The following is a 19,093-nucleotide window of genomic DNA, read 5'->3' as shown; positions in this document are numbered from 1 at the left end:
CAGGGTCCTTATTGGGGACTTCAAGCAGTAAGTACCCTCCTTGGCTCTCTCGGGTGGCACCGATAGCAGATGTGGCACTGGGACAGCAATGCCCTCCACCCAGGGGGCATCAGGGCTTACAGGAGCTTTTCTACTCCTGCTCACACACATCCCATGTCAATGGGCAACCTTGCCTCTCAGAAGCCCGGAGAGAAAGGGAGAATGTCCCCTGGGCTTTTCTTGTGAGTTCTGGCCCCAAAATGGGACTCTGGTTTATCTCAGGAAAATATCCAACCTAGCCTGGACAGAGGGGGCTGGTGGCCTTGATACCACCTTGCGCCGGGCCTTTGGTTTTACAGTCAGTGGACGGATGATAGATGGGTCGGTCTGTAGAATGTCTGGTCAAGGGAAAAGTCCAGGTACCTGGAGAAAGCAGGGAGGAGGTGAGAGCAAGAATTTCTGCTCTAGGAGAACTCACAACAGAGTTGTGTGTTGGTTGCAACAGAGTTAAATAAGCATGAGGAAATAACTGCTGTAAAAACAAAAGGCAATACTAACACTGGTAACAAAAATTCCCAAAGGTTTAGCTCTCCTAGTCTGATTGTCCAAAGCCAGCAGATAAGAAGAGTCCCTCCTCCTACCAGAGGATCCAGGAAGCCACCTTGCCCTATTCAGCCAGTCAGGCCACAGCTGGGCTCACATCTACACACTCCTGGGCCTAGGGTGTATTTTGCACAAGAACTATCAGCCCCTGGGTCTCCTGTGCTCCCTGGACTCTGGCTGGCCTGGTAGTGGTTGTGGGCAATGACTGGAAGTATATCAGGTGCCCTACAATCTTCCCAAATACCATCTCCACAGGGGAAATCCTGGTCCCCTCTCCCAGTTCCCCATGGCAAACTCAGGATCAAAGAAAAAAGGATACAGGTTGAATATACTTGCTTCGTCCTCCAAGCCCATCAAAGCCCGTTCTTACCTATGGCAATACAATAAACATATGAAGTGTTCTCAATATACAGGACACTATGATAAGTAGAGAAATAAATAGCTTTGAGAGAGAAAAATAAAAAGCTTTGATAAAAGATACAAGCCCTGAGACCTTATCATCATAAATAGAGAACATTTATGTAGATTTAAAATTTAAATTTAAAATCAGCAAAATCACCTTCACACATTTCATTTGATCCTCAAAACCACCTTGTGAAATAGGTTCTATTATCCCATTTTATAGATGAGGAAAGTGAAGCTTATAGAACCATGTAAGTAGGATTCAAATACAGGCCTTTCTTATTTTTAAATTAACACTTCAGTAGCAGGGAGATAGTTAAGGAGGTAGGAGCAGGAAAGAGGAAAGAAAAGCTCTATAGGAAGGGGGAGAGGTAAAAAAAGACTCAGAGCTGCCAGTCTCACAGTCAATCAGTCTGGCCCTGGCTTTGGGCTTGTGGCCCAGCAGGTAGAAGAATGTTTATCAGACTCTCCAGGGAAGGCCAGAGTATGAGGGAGTTCTATGAGCCAGTTCTATGCCCAGAGGCTCACTCAAACAGTAACAAACAGGGAGGGAAGTGGCTGGCAATGCTTACACTTCCACTATTCTTGCTCAGGTCCCCCAGGTTCCCCGGGGGCCTCTTCTTGCCCAGGACAGCATTCCGAATGAATGAAGGAAAGTTCCCCACCAACTCATCATCTTGTTCTCCAGCCCAATGCTGACCTCCAAGAGAAAGGCCTTTCACCTGAAGAGGAAAATCCATGTCATAGTTAACACCTTAGATAGGACCCTGCACATTCACAGAACACCAACCTCAGGGGATTTTGGAGGAACAACTTCACGGACCCGGAATGTTAGAGAAGGACCAATCCCAAGAGATGAGCTAATACAATCATCTTGTTTTAAAAGTAAAGCCTAGTGTTAGGTGAATGACTTATCCAAAGTCATCCAACCAGTTTTTGGAGAACTTGAAATGGAACATAGGTTCTTTCTACTCATTAAGCCACCCTGTGAATGAAGTGGACCCCCAGTGTTCTAGAGTGATCTTCCCTTGAGTCTCTAGGATCCAGACCGCTGCTTCTATAGTTGTCTACAAGGATATTTTAAGGGCTGGGCAGCGGAGAAGCAAGAGAGAAGCAGAGCTCTTAGCTGCCATTAGGGCATGGAAATATCCATGTTTTTTTTTTGTTTGTTTGTTTGTTTTTAAAATCCTTACCTTTTGCCTTGGAATCAATACTGAGTATCGGTTCCAAGGCAGAAGAACAGCAAGAGCTAGGTAACTAGGATTAAATGACTTGTCCAGGGTCACACAGCCAGCAAGTATCTGAAGCTAGATTTGAACCCAGGACCTCCCTTCTCCAAGTCTAGCTCTCTATCCAATAAGCCACAGCTGCTTCAGAAATATCCGTGTTGATACAAAGATCCTAGAAAAAAGAGAGCTGGAAGGAGACCCGAGAGGCCCCACCTTTCATTTTATAGGCTTTTGGTGCCAGCCAAAGTGTTCTTTCTGTTACACCATGCTGTGGTAGTTACGATCATGACCAGGGTTGCAAGGCTGTCAGATGTACTCTTATGAAACTTGCCCAGAAATTTCTCATAACCCCAGGAAATAATAGAGTGCAGTAGCCTGGTAGAATAGGATTTAGTTTATCTCTATATCATTCAGCTTAAAATGGAAAAATGTGGCATGATGTAATGATTTCTTTCATCGATACTCATCAATTATGTGATCCTGGATATGTTATCTAACTTTTGGGAAACTTTTCTTCCTTGTTTATAAAATGGGATAAATACTGGTACTACCTATTTCATAGGACTGCTGTGCTGTGTACCTCTTAAAGCACTAGGCAATAATAATGTTTCTATCCTATTTCATTGTTTATGTAGATAGAAGGAAAATGGGGAAAACAAATTCTTGGGATCCTGAGAGTGGGGAAAATTTTCTCAATAAAATTTTGTCGATGCCTTTGTATTTCTATACCTGTCAAGTCCTATCTACCTTTGGGTCTCCCAATAAGATCTTTAACCTGGAAAAGATGGAAATTCTAGGCTTAGTTAGGCAATGGTGCTTGGCACATAGTAGGCACGTAAGTAAAAACTTGCCAATTGATTGAATAGGTCCATTATGATTAGCTTTATTTATTGCTGAGCAGAAATTATCTGGTTCATTATGGTTCTAATCAGAAAACATTCACCTGCACAAAACTAAGAAAGACAACTAAGAGGTAGGTGGTAGGAGCTCTGCCTTACCCTTTTTCAAAGGGCAGTGGGTAAGACAGACTGCTATTTGGGAAAGCTCAGGTCTGGTCTTGCTTGAAGGCTAGATATGGGATTACATAGTGATGGGATTTATCTGTGATGAATGAATGAAAATGTATTTAATAAAAGGTTATTATGTACAAGATATAGTACTAAGTTCTGAGGACACACATAGAAAAGTAAAGACAAGGAGCTCATATTCTAATAGAAGGCTTCAGCATATATAAGTCACAAGATCACACTTGAAGTAGCAAAGAAAGAATGAAAAAATCTCCACGTCTTACCCAAGTGCAGTATTTTTTCCATCACTATAGTTTCTTTTTTCTTTTCTAAATTCTTACCTTCTGTCTTAGAATCCATGCTAAGTAGTGGTTCAGTTCTAAGGCAGAAGAATGGTAAAGGCCATACAATGAGGGTTAAGTGACTTGCCCAGGATCACATGGCAAAGAAGTATCTAAGGCTAAATTTGAACCAGGATCTCTTGTCTCTAAGCCTGGCTCTCTAGCTCTCTATCCACTGAGCCAGCCAGCTGCCCCTTCTACATTATTTTGTATAATACCCTACTGTTATCAAAAAAGAATAGTAAATATATTAGCTGAGTAGAGTAGGTGGGTGTGAGGAAGGATAAAAAGGAATAAGGGATTATAAGGTGATTGGAGGAGGAATGAAGGTATGGGAAGGTATATAGGAGATAAGGGAAATGGGGTATGTAGGAGAGGCAGCTCAAACAAGTTTATTCCCCGAGGCTTGAGACAGAGGATCCAGGGAGGAAACCAGGGCCAGTAAGAAATGTTTAGGCTGGACTGGAGGGTTTCTCTTGTCAGTTTCTCCAGTCTCTTTTGGGAGGGGTCGAGAGGGCCCCTCCCTGCCAGTCAAACTGAGGGCTGGAGGAAGTCTCCGGGAGGTACTTCCTGTCAAGATGGATGCCCCAGTTGTCTCAAGAAATAAAGGAAAATGATTCTTTCCTCTTGGCCCTTGTCTTAATTTTCGACACAATGACTCACAACCGGGTTTGAATAGGTAACAAGAGGATTTATTAATACCAGGGTCAGTCAGAAGGGGAGGGGTTTAGGGTTTTCTAATTGCTGCTAGGGAGAGGGGTGAGGGTGGGGGATGGGTCACAGAGAGGTTTAGACAGAGAGAGAGAGACCGGCTCTCCCAGGCAGGAAGATTTGACTGCCTTTTTTTTTTTTAATTTTTTTTTGTTTGTTTTTTAAACCCTTGTACTTCGGTGTAGGTGGAAGAGTGGTAAGGGTGGGCAATGGGGGTCAAGTGACTTGCCCAGGGTCACACAGCTGGGAAGTGGCTGAGGCCGGGTTTGAACTTAGGACCTCCTGTCTCTAGGCCTGACTCTCACTCCACTGAGCTACCCAGCTGCCCCATTGACTGCCTTTTAAAAAAAATCTTTATCAAACCTAGGGATACTTATTTGAGGATACTCCAATTATCTAAAGAAACTAAAACCCACTATGTTCAATCATCGAGCCCTCCCTTCCAACCAGAACCCAAAGGAAAATCAGGGAAGGGGAGGGATGGAGATGGGAGATCAGGGAGAGGTCCAGAGAAATGAGATAGGCCCAAATTTCCCCAAAACAAAATAAGCCCAGGCCAAGGCCGAAGCAATTAAGCCAAAGCCGAAAGGCCAAAGCAAAAGCCTCCAGCCATAGCGAAAGCCAGAAGGCAAAAACCCCGTCAGTTGGAACTTCACTTCTATTTATAGCTTTAAGTTCTAACTGACTTTCTGAACATTCTAAGATGTTAAATTGACGTTTTGTGACTGTTAGAAATTGCAGAAGCAAAAAGTTTCTGTTAGCCACCTTGCATTACCCTACATGGTGATGGCTCTCCAAATAGAAAGGCTAACTGACAGAACCCAGTTTTAGGGATGAGAGAAGCACAAATGTAAAAAGGCAAAAAGTTCTAAGAGGGGGCAGTGAGTTGAATTGGTGGATTGAGGGCCAGGGTCAGAGAAAGGAAGTCCTGGGTTTGAATTTGACCTCAGATACTTCCTAGCTATATGACCCTGGGCAAGTCACTTAACCCCCATTATCTAGCAGTTGCCACTCTTCTGCTTTGAAACCAATATACAATATTGATTCTAAGATGGAAGGTAACGGTTTCAAAAAAACTTGCTAAGACAGGAAGACTCAAATAGCCTTTAGGCCAGTGATGGCAAACCTATGATGACATGAGTAGCCATTTTTGATGACACATGGCCGCATACAGAGAACTATGTTATTTAAACTATAAATATTGTGAAATTAAGTTTTTTTTTTTTCTCAAAGTTATGCTTGGTTTTCTGGTGAATTTTGACACACCAAGCTCAAAAGGTTGCCTATCACTGCTTTAGGGCCAGTGATCCTCCTGGGTGTAGAGGGGCTCTAGGATAGACCAGTTCCAGAGAAGGCCAAGATGGGATGTCTTACCTTTACAGGATCTTTGTTGTCTTTTCTGGAAATGCCAGGAGTCAGAGGGCTGTAAGAAAATACAATGAGGAGGTGAGAACTGGCTGGAGAGCGTGTGGGGCCTTAGCTCTGTTTACAGTTGGCTACTAAAGGGTTGGGGCCATCCTGCCAGGCCTAGCAAACCTCAGCCCTTCTCTAGACAGGATTTTCCTCAAATTATTTTGACAGAGGTGGACAGGCTTTCCATGCACTCCTTTGTGAGAAACCTTCTGGGAGTTGGCCTATAGCTTCTCAGCGTAGCAACTATCCCAGAATCATCCACCAGGGGGCAGCCTCTTTACAGATTTGCAGAGGCTCCAGACACATTTCACTCACTTCTTCCCTGGATATGCACAAAGGATCCAGCCAGGCTCTGTATCCTGTAGTTTCTGTTAGCAAAAGGGAGATGAAGGGCCAGGGGGTGGGGTCACAGTGGGGAGAGGGATCATAGCATTTTAAAGATCTCAAAGAAAAGGCTTTCTCTGGTTCCACCGAATTGGAACAGTGGTTCTGATATGGAGATCATGTCTACTGTAGTGTTTGCTTATAGAGATCATAAAATATCTAGCCAGAAGGGATGTGACAGATCACTGAGCTCTAAATCCCTCCTTTTACAGACAGATATTGAACTGTCATCTCTTCTGTTTATCTTTTCCTTTCGGTGTCTGGACTTGAGCACTTTTTGGGTCAGATGTCTCACAAAGACACTTAAAAGGATTTACCAACTGGACTACTGGGCTTCACGGAATAAAGCTAAGCCCTCTTACCTTTTCCTTATGCCTGGAACACTCACACTTTTCACATCACTACCTGTTGAAATATCTCCTTTGTCCAGGCTCAGTTCAGATGAAACTTTCCCTGCCTTAACATTCCTTTGACCAATAACTAGAAATGATTTCTTTTTCCTCAAATATTCCTAGAATTTCCTTGGCTCTCTCCTCCAGCTTGATTCCATTATTTTTATCTTGGATCAAATTCATTTATGCATGTTCTATTTCATTAGACTATAAACTCCTTGAGGGCAAGGATTCTGGTTTCTCATCACTTTTGTCTCTGCTCTAGAACTTGGCACTGGATGCTGTATGTAGCAGTATTTGAATATTTGCTGAACTGAGATTACTTGTTCTTAAGACCTGTTAAATGGGTTCTCAGGTTTTCCAATGGCTATCTCAAGGAATCAAGTATGGAATCCATTTGTTGCTTCCCCCTCTCTCCATCCCTTTCTATCACTTGTGATGACATTATGAGCTTAAAGTCTCCCTAATCGTTGCCTCCCATTAAATCTTGCTCCTTCATTCCATTTCTCCAGTCAGTGTCTTAGGAGGTGTATGACAAATTTGGGGATTGCTTAAGTTTCCCAATTGACCCTTTCCTACCCTGGAATATTCCCTCTGATCAAAGAGGATGTTATCTATCAATCTTATAAGACCAAGAATCTATTCGGTTTCACTGGCTCACTGCAGCTGCTGTCTGTAGCTGAATTCATCTCCTTGTTCCCCTAGTCTGGCTCTTCTCACTTTATTGCAAGCATCTCCCAGGCTTCCTTGCCCACAGTCTCTCCTGCCCTCCAATCCAACCTCTACAATGCAGATTAATATGCCTAAATATTATTTTGATAATTTCACTACTTGTTTAAAAACATCCAGCAATTCCTGATTACTTATGAAATAAAGTCTAACTAAATTCCTTCAACACAGAATTCAAGGCCCCCCACAGAATAACTCAAATTTACCATCCCAGCCTTATCTCACATTCTGCTGGAGTCAAAATAGGCTACTCCCCACTCACCATATTTGCTCTATTCTTTCATGCCTCGATGAGTCCACTAACAACCATTTCCTCAATCTACTCCAATCTACCTATCAAAATCCTCCCCATCCTTCAAGACCCAGTTCAAATGCCACTGCCACCATAAAACTTCTTCTGATTGACCTATTTCTAGGGGGAAGTGATCTCTTCCTCCTTTCTTCCACAGTATTTTGTTTTCCTTTCCTAAATACAAATAATTCTAATACAAGAAAGGATGTAATATCTTGTGATTTACCAGAGTAAACTTTGTAAGAGTAGGAACTATGTCTTATCCCAAAAATTTGATAGGACTTTAGGCATAATTTAGAACCATGGGATTGGAAAGGGCCTTAGAGATCCCCTAGTACACCCTTCTACCTTGCATTACAAATTAAGCACTGGGTAGTTTGGGCTCATTCCTTCCAAGTACCCCCTCCCCCCCAAACTTAGCACCTGTTTTCAGGTCTAGAGTGTGGGCAATTAATGGGATAGGCAAAACAGTGGGGATCTCATCAGGGCACTCAGCTCTGAACTACTTTTCCTGCACCCCCCCCCCCCCCCCAGTGTCTTCTCTGAACTTCAAAGCTGTTCTCTTTTCAGCTTCCACCAGACAACACCCTGGTTTGTTTTGAAGAATTTTTTTTCTTTTTGATAACATTTTCCATCTTTTTCTAATCAGCACTTTCTGACTTACAGAATGCTTCTCAGCAGTTATCCTTCTTGGGACACATCAGTATAGTAGAGTGTTGGGCTCAGGAGTCAAAAAACCTGAGTTGGAATCCTGCTTCGACCCTTAGTGGTTGTGTGAAAAGTGGGCAAATCCTTACCCTTTTTCAGCCTATGTTTCCTCATCTGTAAAATAGGGAAAATAATAGGACCGATTTCACAAAGCAGGGAGAATCAAATGAGATAATCTATGCAAAATACACTGAAAAATAATAATGGGCAAAACAAATGTCAGTGTCATCATTATTATTATTCTGAAGATTCTGATCTCTTACCAGCTACTATCAATGATCTTTTCCTTGGCATCAACTTTTGCTTCTTTGGGCACTTTGACTATTAAAGCCTTTCATTCACCTTGAACCCAGTAGAGAGATTCTACCTACTCTGGTTGTCTGGATCAAGTTTATATCTCATTCAGACTGGCTCTTTTAAAAATCATCATAGGGGCAGCTGGGTAGCTCAGTGGAGTGAGAGTCAGGCCTAGAGACGGAAGTCCTAGGTTCAAACCCGGCCTCAGCCACTTCCCAGCTGTGTGACCCTGGGCAAGTCACTTGACCCCCATTGCCCACCCTTACCAATCTTCCACCTATGAGACAATACACCGAAGTACAAGGGTTTTAAAAAAAAAATCATCATAATCTTTATATGTCCCCAGCAAATTTCCTGATGGGCAGTGCAAAGAAATGGCACATATTCTCTCCTTATTTCTCATCTGGCTGCCCAACCTTGGGACTTCACCAAACCCTTCCTACCCCCTTTTCAGCTCCCTTTTTATGTGTTGTCTTCTGTGAGCTTCTTGAAGGCAGAGACTGACTTTTTTGACATTGGGATTCCCAGTACTTTGGCACACAGTAGGTGCTTAATGTTTACTGACTGTCTAGGCTTCAAGGGAGACATATTTAGCCAAAAGAAGGTCACTTTCTGCCCCTGATGACCTAACTAAAAGTTAATACTTAAGGGTCTCCAAGTTAAGGTATTTTGGATTCTGGGCTTTTATAGAACTGGTCTCGAAGAAAGGTATTCTGTTGTCTGAGTCAGAGTCTCTCTTACCAGTCTAATCAGATCTGTTCTGTCACTAGTTCTAATTAGCCATTTGTCTGGCTTATCATTCATTTTTGTTCTAGTGAAGTCTGTTCAACTTGTGTCCTTGCTGTAGATTTTTGCCTTGGAAACTTCTTCAGCATATATTACATTATTGCTCAACACTCTCTTACTAGTTTTTGATTTAAAACCAACTTGTTCTGTGTGGAAATGTAAAGATGTCAAGGACAAATGGGCAAAGAGAGTATGAAGGTCCCTAAAATACTTATAAAACATACTGTAACTTCCATCAGACCCCAGCTTACAGTTAAACCCTGGATTTTCTTACTCTCTGAATTTTCATGTCTAGATAGCCAATAGCCACACATACACACCTCCTACCCTTTCTCTTTCTGTGAAGTCCTAACGTCCCACTTTCTGCTTCTCTCAGAGCCAGTTTCTCACTCTTCTGAACAGCACCACATTCTCTTACTACATTAAGTCTCTGAAGGTGTTTACTTCTGTTCTTTGCACCTTTGTAGTACAGAAGCTATACAACAACAATAAAAAAGTATTGGCAAAACATGAGCTATTATTCGTTATGATAGCCGCTTTAGCTTGGGCACACTCAAGATCCCTTTCACAATTATTCCAGATATCCTAGTGTTCATGGCAACAGCCTCTTCTGACATTCAGAGTCTTGTCTGGTGGTTTTCAATTGCCAGAATGTTTGTGAGTGTGGTCTGAAAAATTCTTTACTGTTGTTCAGAGAGACAAATAGGAATACAAAGAGGGAAAAGAAAGAGAAAAGCTCCAGGTCCTAAGGAAACCAGCAGAGCAAGAAAAGTAGGGTGTTGGGAACTTCCAGAACAGTGGTTTCCAAACTTTTTTGATGTACAAAAAAATATTTTTCAGCAAACACATTTTGAGCATGCATTGTCAATATACATATATTTACTTATTTGTAAATTATTTACATGTACTATTATAGTAATAATGATGCACATTATACGACTTGCATAAAAAAACCACTTTTAAAGGCTGAAAGATGAAATAATATTTGATCATTATCAGATCTATCTTTAGAAAAAATCCTTTGGCAGTTGTATGAAGTATGGTTTGGAGAGGGAAGAGACTCGAAGCCCATTGCAAGAATTCAGGTAAAAGAGGGTTGGTTGTGTGAGTAGACAGAAGGGGAGAAGTACAAGAAATATTTCAGAAATACAAACAAAAATCTGAGAACTCACTGGATGTGTGGGGTGAAGGAGAGTGAGGATTTGATGATAATATGAAGATTAAGAACCTGGACGCCTAGAAAGATGGTGGGAACCTTGTTAATAGGGAAATTTGGCACCTTAAGATTTCACCCTGGACACTACAAATTGGCAAAAATGGCAAAGCATGCCAATATCCGCATTGGAGAGATTGTAGAAAGACACTAATGCACCGATGGGGGAGCTGTGAGATGGTAAAACTATTTTGAAAAGCAATTTGGAATTATGCAAATAAAGCAACTAAAATGTCCAAACCATTAGACCCAGAGATCCCATTACTGGGCTTATACTCCAAAGAAGACATCAATAAGAAAAAAGCTTCCATATACTTTTTTATTTTTATTTTTTTAAGTGGCACTCTGTGGATAGCTAAGAGCTAGAAACAAAGATGTCCATCAATTGAGGAATGGATAAATAAATTATAGCACATCAATGTCATAAAATATCAACATGCTCCAAGAAGTGATATGTGATAAGTCCAGAGAAGTATGGAAAGACTTAAATGTTCAGGGCAGTAAGGTGGCACAATGGATAGAGAATCAGGCCTGGAATCCAGAGGATCTGGTTCAAATCTAGATTCATACACTTCCTAGCTACATGACCCTGGGCAAGTCATTTAACTCTGCCTAGTCTTTGCTTTTCTGTCTTAGAGTTGTTAGTAAGACAAAAAGAAAGGGTTAAAAAAAAAACTTTAAGTATTGAAGCAGAATGAAGTAAGCAGAACCAAGAAAACAATATACAGAGTAACTATGACAATTTTATAAAAAGCAAATAGGACTCAAAGAGAACTATGAAGATACTCCCCAACCTACTCCTTCCTGGAGGTGAGAGGTCCACAAGGGTTAAAAACTACACACATTTCTGGATCGTTTCAATGTACTAATCAGTTGTGCTGACCTTTTTTTTCCCTCTCTAAAAAGTACTATTTGTCATATGGGATACTATAGTAATGTATGATGCTGAAATAATCAATAAAAACTTCGTTTTAAAAACAGTTAAGAGGGAGGTTTGGAAGAGGGATGTGTTTGGGACAAAGGTAATGAATTTGAATCCAGGAAGATCTGAGTTCAAATCTAGTCTCAGATACTAGTTCCATGACTGGGCAGATCATTTAATCTTTGATTGCCTCAGTTTCTTTACATGCAAAATGTAAAACCTACCTTGCAGGGTTGTTGTACAGATCAAATGGAAGAATATTTGTCAAGTGCTCAGCACAGTGCCTGGCACATAGCAGGTAAGATATAAATGCTTATTCTCCTCCTTTGCCTCCCTTCTCACAAGATATGATACCAGTTTCCCACCCAAAACAAAAAAGGGAACTACAAGACTCTTACATATTGGCTACTGCCTGACAGGGCAGACCCGGCCCTCTGAAGTGTGCTTCAGTATCCGGTTATCTAATAACTGCCATATGGAGCCAATGGCTGGCTCAGAAAGATTATGGTTGGGAGCTTTGCACAGCAGAAGGAACTGAGATGGGGAATGTGGGGGAATAAGGGCAGGTGTGGTAAGTCACACAAATAAGTATCATGGGGAGAGTGGATGTGACACCTCCCCCTTGGGGTTAGGCTGCAGGTTCCACCCCCCTGCAGAAGTTAGTGCCCTATTCTTAGCTCTCCTCTAGCTGATTCTCCCTATATTCTTCCCCCTATTTCTGTAAAAAGAGGATTTGGGCTTTGGGTAGCAGAGGAAATGACTCTGAGTAGTAACGGTCTACCCATCTCCCCTCGTCACTGCCACTACATTTCTTCTAGACCAAGCAGCTCATTAGTGGGCTTTCCCAGTGCAGAGCTAAGAACAAGGATCAGGGCAAAGCTCACTCACCTGGACTGCTCCAGGCAGAGCTTCTTGGCTGGGATGAGTTTGGAGCTGTGGGGCTGGGCTGGAGGCGTGTCCACATCGAAAGAGGCGTTCAGATCAATGTCCTCACCTTGGGCTGGCTGGCGCAACTTGAGGTTCAGCATTTCCACAGGAGCTGGGCTAGGAAGAGAAGGAGGCATCATTCACTACAGAGGACGAACTGCATGAGCAATGACATCGGTCATCTTCCTCTCTTCACAGTAACACTAGCTTCTTCAGGCTCAGTCAGTGAGTGCATTTCTAGGTCCAATTTATTCACCGTACACAGGGTCCTACCCTATCTATTAAGATTGGAGCACCTAGGGGATATAGAATGATATACTTTCTAAAAAAACTTCTGGCTTAGAATCTAAACTGAGTATTGTTTCCAAGGCAGAAGAGTGGTAAGAGCTAGGGAAATGGAGTTAAGTGACTTGCCCAGGGTCACACAGCTAGGAAGTGTCTGAGGCCAGATTTGAACCTAGGACCTCCCATCTCTAGGTCTGGCTCTCAATCCACTGAGCCACCCAGGAGGGGAGAGAAGGAACATGAATCATGGAACCATGGAAAAACATTTAAAGTTAATTAAATAAAAATTTTCAATTAAAAAAAAAAAAACAACGAACAAAAACAAATAGAGGGCTAGGGGACAGCTAAGTGGCTCAGTGGATAGAGAGCCAGGCCTAGACATGAGAGATCCTGGGTTCTAATCTGGGCTCAGACACTTCCTAGCTGTGTGACCCTGGGCAAGTCACTTAGCCCCAATGGCCTAAAACCCTTACTGCTCTTCTGTCTTGGAATGGATACTTCCATTCCAAGTCCAGAGTTAAAGAGGAAGAGAATGGACTACACTGCATTTGGCAAATGTGCAGTGCTTTCAGAAATTCCAAGCTGCTCTCTGCCTCCAAAGCTCAACTTCTCAATGCCAGTATTATTCTTGTATGGCTATAACTCACAGACCACTGTGATGTTGGAAGAATAAGGGCAATGGAAAAACAGAGTGCACGTGAATTAGTCATTGATAACTTGAGCATGGCAAGTGGTACAGACATCATCAAGGGACCACCAGACCAAGAAAGGCCACAAGCTGGGAAGAGAGCAAAGGATAACAAATGGACAACTTGGATAACAGATTCCTGAGCACTGCATGAGTACCCACAAGATATTAAAAGAACCAGAGGAAGGCTTCTGGCATACTGGATAAATCTTCTATGGAGGATCTCTAGAAAGGCAAGGACAAACAACACACAGGATCAGAAGGTTTGGGTGGGTAATGATCTCTGCCGGTGCAAAGAGTGCTCACATCAATGAGATCACAGACCCATTGAAGTATCACATACTTCAAAGTCCTCAAATATCTGAAAGGGTGAATTCAAGGTCTATCCTCATTCCTTCCTGAATCACAGCCCATGTAGCTGAGAGGAAACAACAGAAAAGTCACATAAAACCAGAAACCTGTCTCAAATCCCAGGATTTCTCCTCTCAGGTCCTCTCATTTTCTAAACTACTGTTGGGTCACCACTGTCCACACAAAGAGATCTTGGTTCTCTGTACAACAGTAGAGGGAAGGTAGGGCCTTTCAGACAACAGGCCAAGTAGCAACATTTCCAAAACGTGGCTGCCTAGGGAGACCTACTTTGAAATCATCAACTTCTGTCCCTCTCCCCTAGGGTCTCACAGTGTTCCACATTTCCTTGTTTAAAGCTGCTAGTACAGAGATACTGAAGCAGGGGGCCGTGTTTGATGAGATATGTGAGGCATCACGAAGACACATCTGGGAACTCGAAGGTTTAATCACTGGAGCGAAAGAAGTTGAGGTGGCGGCCCAAGAGCCCTTAATATGGAAGGGGGGAGGGAAAGCACATGGTATACACAGATTGGAAATGGTAAGAAATTTGACCCATTTTACCTTGAAAAGAATTTTCTTTTCTTCTAACCACTTAGGGACCAATTTCATTTTTAGCCAAACATGCCATCCTTTCTTTTTCTAAGCTCACTTTACCCAAAGGCAAGCACTGAGTCAACGAGTAAAAAATAATATTTTATACATAATTGAATATTAAAGTAAAAACATATATATAGTGAATTTGGGAGTTATAAGACTTGAAATCCTGGCTGTGCCAACTTGCTATCTTATAACTGTGGGCAAGTAACTTCCTCTCTGAGCCTCAATGTCCTTATCTATAAAATGAGGGGGAAGATCTAGAAGTTCTTCCTAGTTCTAGCTCTGATGATCCAATGAGATCCTCCCTTTCTCTTAAGTTACTGGCTCAACAGAGAAAACCTATTGCACATAAAAACAAGTTCCTGGGATAAATGTGCTCCTGTTCTAATAGATAGTCACTGGGAGGTCAGTTCATTGCTTTTTGGAGGAATATACTTTGTGTAGAAGTGTCTGTTTTATCAAAGCCAGAAGAAAAAAGAAAAGGAATCTATGTGCTGTAGCAATGCAGAGGGCCACTGGAGAAGTACATGTGGTTCTTATTGACCAGGAGAATGAACCTGGATATTCCCAAGAAGCTTAAAGGCTAAACCGTGGACCTAGCCTTAGGGCCTTAGATGAGTCACTTCTCTGTTTCAATTTCTTCCTCTAAAAAGATGGGGACAGTAATCCTTATACTACCTATCTCACAGAGGGTTTTATGGGGAAAAGTGCTTTGAAAACTTCAAAACATTGTGGAAATATGAATTTTTCCTAAAGGATTTTTGTGTTGTTGGGTTTGGGTTTTGGGGGGTGGGAGGCAAAGCACAGTTGACATAACACAGTAACAACAGATGGAGACTCCCACACCAACTAGTCACAGATTGTCACCTCTGAGTTTTTACAGACAACAGAGATGGGGTTTCAGGTTCAGCAAAGAGCTTTTCTGATAGACAGCATGTCTCTGCTTTTGACACTGTTTCAGATCTGAGAAGTAATAGTCTATGGCATTTTTTCTTAAATCTGGTCCCTGACCACAATTGTTCCTTACTAAGCTAAAATTCAAAAAGTACTTGGGTAACTGCTTTTAAAAGCACAGTGTTAGGGACAGCTAGGTAGCACAGTAGATAAGAGTGCTAGGCCTGGAGTTAGGAGGACCTGAGTTCAAATCTGGCCTCAGACACTTAAAGTCATTTAACTCCAGGTGCCTAGCTTCTAGCTCTTCTACCTTGAAACCTATATTGTGGGGGGCAGATAGGTGGCTCAGTGGTTTAAGAGCCAGGACTAGAGATGGAAAGTCCTAGGTTCAAATCTGGCTTCAGATGTTTCCTACCTGTGTGACCCTTGGCAGGTCATTTAACCCCTAATGCCTAGCCCTCACCACTCTTCTGTCTAAGAGAGAAGGTACAGATTAAGAAAGAAAGAAAGAAAGAAAGAAAGAAAGAAAGAAAGAAAGAAAGAAAAAGAAAAGAAACCAATACTTGCATCAATTCTAACACAAGGAAAGGGTTTAAGGGGGAAAAAAAGGGTTCTACTACTAACAGGGCACCTCTACACCTTCTCTTTCAATTCAGAAACCATTTATTAAGCACTAATGTACTGGGATATAAAGATAAATGGAATAGTTCCTGCTTTCAAGGATAATAAATAAGAAAATAAGAAAAAATACAAAGTAATTTTATGGGAGAGGGAGAGAATAAACAACTTTGGGATTCAGAGGAGGAAGGGAATTGGGAAAAGCCTTGTTTATGTAGGAGGTGGCACTCTAGCTCTGCTTTGGAACAAGCCATGGGGTTTGAGGAGGGAGAAGTGACCACTGAAAGCAGCATGAGAGGCAGAAGGTACAAAGACAGAGAGAATCTCGTAAAAAGGAAACGGCTAGCTGTCTAGTCTGACGAGAAGAGAGTGTGTCAATGGGCACAATATGAACAGAGATGGAAAAGGTAGGTGGGAGCCACACTGTGGAGTACTTTAAATACCAAGCAAAGGTGTTTGTCTTTTGTTCTGGAGGTAATAAGAGGACACTGAAGATTTCTTAATTTGCTTGGACCATTCCAAATGTTCCAAGGATCTTCCCTTACCTTGGTGACATAGCCAAAGGGCCATATATTCCATTCTCTGTCTGCTGGTTGGCACAAGTTGGAATTCCAACTATAATGCATGTTCATATCCCAGATCCTTCCTGGATTCCAGCTATTAAGCTGATAGTCAGTTTACATTTTTATAGCTTCACAGATGTTATCCCATTTTGCACTAACCAAGAATCTTGTCAGGTGGGTACTATTATTGTCTGCATTTTAGAGATGAGGAAATGCAGATCTAAAAGGTTGGGTGATCTGGTCAGGATCATGCAGCTGGTAGGTCCCCAAGCAGGATTTGCTGGTTCTTCCTAACTCCTTCCATCTAGATCTCTAACCAGTAAAATGTACCAGGCTGCTCACTGTCACTCCTACCTTGCAGGCTGGGATTGCTATGGGCTCCTCAGCATCAAAGTGAAGTATTTATTTAGACATATTTGTTGGGTTGAACAGTCACATCCCTTTCCTCAACCACTGACATTTGTTCAGTTCACTGGCTACACACTCTCAACTCTTATCTGCCTGCTTTGAATTCATTTCTCTAGCTCCCATGCCTTTTAAAGATCCTCTGTATTCAAAACCACCTTTCCTTCCCTGAAACTTTCTCTCCTTCAAATCCCTCCCCAATTGTTGCCTGTGGCTTCATATTGGCTCAAAATAAGGGACAGAGTAAGAAGCAAAGGATAAAGCAAGAAAACAGTTTCGAAGACCATTCTCTCTCATTAGAGAAAGTGAGTCATCTTCTTGGATTTCTAACATCTTGCTTTCTCTGGCAAATTTACTTGGTTAATCAGCCCTATCAAGAACAGCATGTCCTGTGCGCTATACAGGGTTTACTCGGCTCACTGTCAGCTTATGAAGGCTTAATGTTCAGAGTACATGACATATATTCATTTTTCAAGAGCTGCTATTTTCCAGAGTCAGAAGAGAGGCCTTGATTAGAGAAGCTGACTCTGGTAGTGAAAATGAAGCCTCTACTATTAGTTCAAAAAAGGAAAAAGAGAGAATTGTTTAAAAAAAATGCTACTTTTATTAAAAGCTTGGTAGAGGCAGTTGAATACATAAGGACGGGCCATTTTAATGATTCTGACAATCTCTAAGAGGGGCCTTTTGATAAACCTTAGGGTTTATCAAAAGTTTCCTAAACAAAGGAAGGAAGTCAACATGGTTCATTGGGTAACTCATCCAATCTGTCAAGTATAATGAATACTAATGAAGATATGAGACTTTAAAGTCTCCATGCTTTAGGAGGGTAAGGGCCATATTTTCTCTAAACTTTGTATTTTCTCTAGGACTTAGCACAATGCTGGGTATTTACTAAGTGCACACGAAATAAAATCATTTAATCACTCAGTTATTTTTTGGAAATGTAACATAGCAGACAATGCTTAGTCAAAAGAGAAAGAATTAAGTGCCATTTTTCAAGTACGGAAAATAAAGGAGACAAAATAAGGGTGGGTGTGTTCTTGAGTTCATTTAAAAAAAAGATTAAAAAAACAAACAAACCCTTACCTTCTGTCTTAGGGTCAATACTGTGTATTGGTTCCAAGGCAGAAAGATGGTAAGGGTTAGGCAAGGAGGATTAAGTGACTTTGATCACACAGTTAGAAAGTGTCTAAGGACAGATTTAAACCCAGGACCTCTTGTCTCCAGGCTTGGCTCTCAATCCTCTGAGCTAGCCAGTTGCCCTCATGTCAAATTTTTTTAAAAGGAGAAGTTAGTTCATAGGATCATAGAACATAAAAGTTGCAAGACACCTTAGAGAAAAATGTAATCCAACACCTTTATTTTACAGAGAAAGAAATCAAGGTAGAAAAGTTTTGGAAAACTAATACAATTCAAAAAGTATAAAGAAGTCAGAAAAAATAAATTTGAAGGAAGATCTATGAGGTATGGGAGATAAACCCAGAAATGTCTAGAAAGGGTTCAATGCTATAGAAAGTAGCATTTTCTTCCTTCATGTGCACAAACATGGGTAAAAAATGGATTGCATTTCCCAGAATCTCAAACACAAGAGACTTCAGGGATCATCTAGTTCAACCTATACTTTAATAAGAAGTCCCTCTCCAATATCGTTAAGTGTTCATTTAGTCTCTGTCTGAAGACTTCCAGTGACAAGAGAATGCAATAACTTTTTTTTGCTTTTATTATACTCTTTGCTCCCTCTCACCATTAAAAAATTCTTTCTTATATGGAGTCAAAATCTTCCTCTCTTCAACTTCCATTTAATAGACCTTATTTTGTCCTCTGTGGTCAAGCAGAAAAACTTTGCCTCTGCCTTCAGCTCTTCAAATACCAGCAAACATCCATCATGTCTCCTCTTCTCTGGGTTAAACATTCCCAGGCTCTTCAATCAGCTCTCAATATTTCAATCTGAAATGGGGCTGACTGGTCTTGACACTAGAATGAGTTTGGGGTTTCAACATGAACTCACTTGGCTATCCAAGTCAAAGAAACATAATCCCACCTTGATGAAACAGTGCTATCTCTACACTCAAAGACAGATTGACAGAGATACTAATGTGTGGCATGGCATTGTTACACAGGGCAGCTAAAAGAGGGTAAAGGGCTAGTAGGCCAACTAGAGAATTGCATATGGCAATGCAGCACAAATGAGAATCAAAACTTAGAAAAGCTGCTGAGGAAAGACACAAAGAAACACTTTTATGGAAATATGAGCAGTAAAGGAAAAGTAAAAATATGCCACAACTTTCAAACAACAAAGGGAAATGAAGGGCATGATTTAAATATAGTAAGAAAAAGAGAACAAGAACATAAGGGTG

The 19,093-nt window shown here is 41.5% G+C and overlaps 1 protein-coding gene across 1 annotated transcript in view; it reads right to left on the bottom strand.

Annotated features, from left to right (window-relative positions):
* Positions 1-252: 252 nt before the first annotated feature.
* The window catches only part of LOC123230777 (TRAF interacting protein), a 52,477-nt gene continuing 33,636 nt past the window's right edge, over positions 253-19,093 (bottom strand). Inside the window, exons 11-15 of the mRNA XM_044656947.1 lie at positions 12,297-12,452; positions 5,647-5,695; positions 1,557-1,706; positions 902-952; positions 253-366 (exon numbers count right to left, since the gene is read on the bottom strand). Of these exons, the coding sequence (XP_044512882.1) occupies positions 253-366; positions 902-952; positions 1,557-1,706; positions 5,647-5,695; positions 12,297-12,452 (520 nt within the window). The remainder of the gene's footprint in view (positions 367-901; positions 953-1,556; positions 1,707-5,646; positions 5,696-12,296; positions 12,453-19,093) is intronic.

This window comes from Gracilinanus agilis, chromosome 1 (genome assembly GCF_016433145.1).
Source record: "Gracilinanus agilis isolate LMUSP501 chromosome 1, AgileGrace, whole genome shotgun sequence".
NCBI lineage: Eukaryota > Metazoa > Chordata > Mammalia > Didelphimorphia > Didelphidae > Gracilinanus > Gracilinanus agilis.
This window is presented reverse-complemented; position numbering and strand designations above follow the sequence as displayed.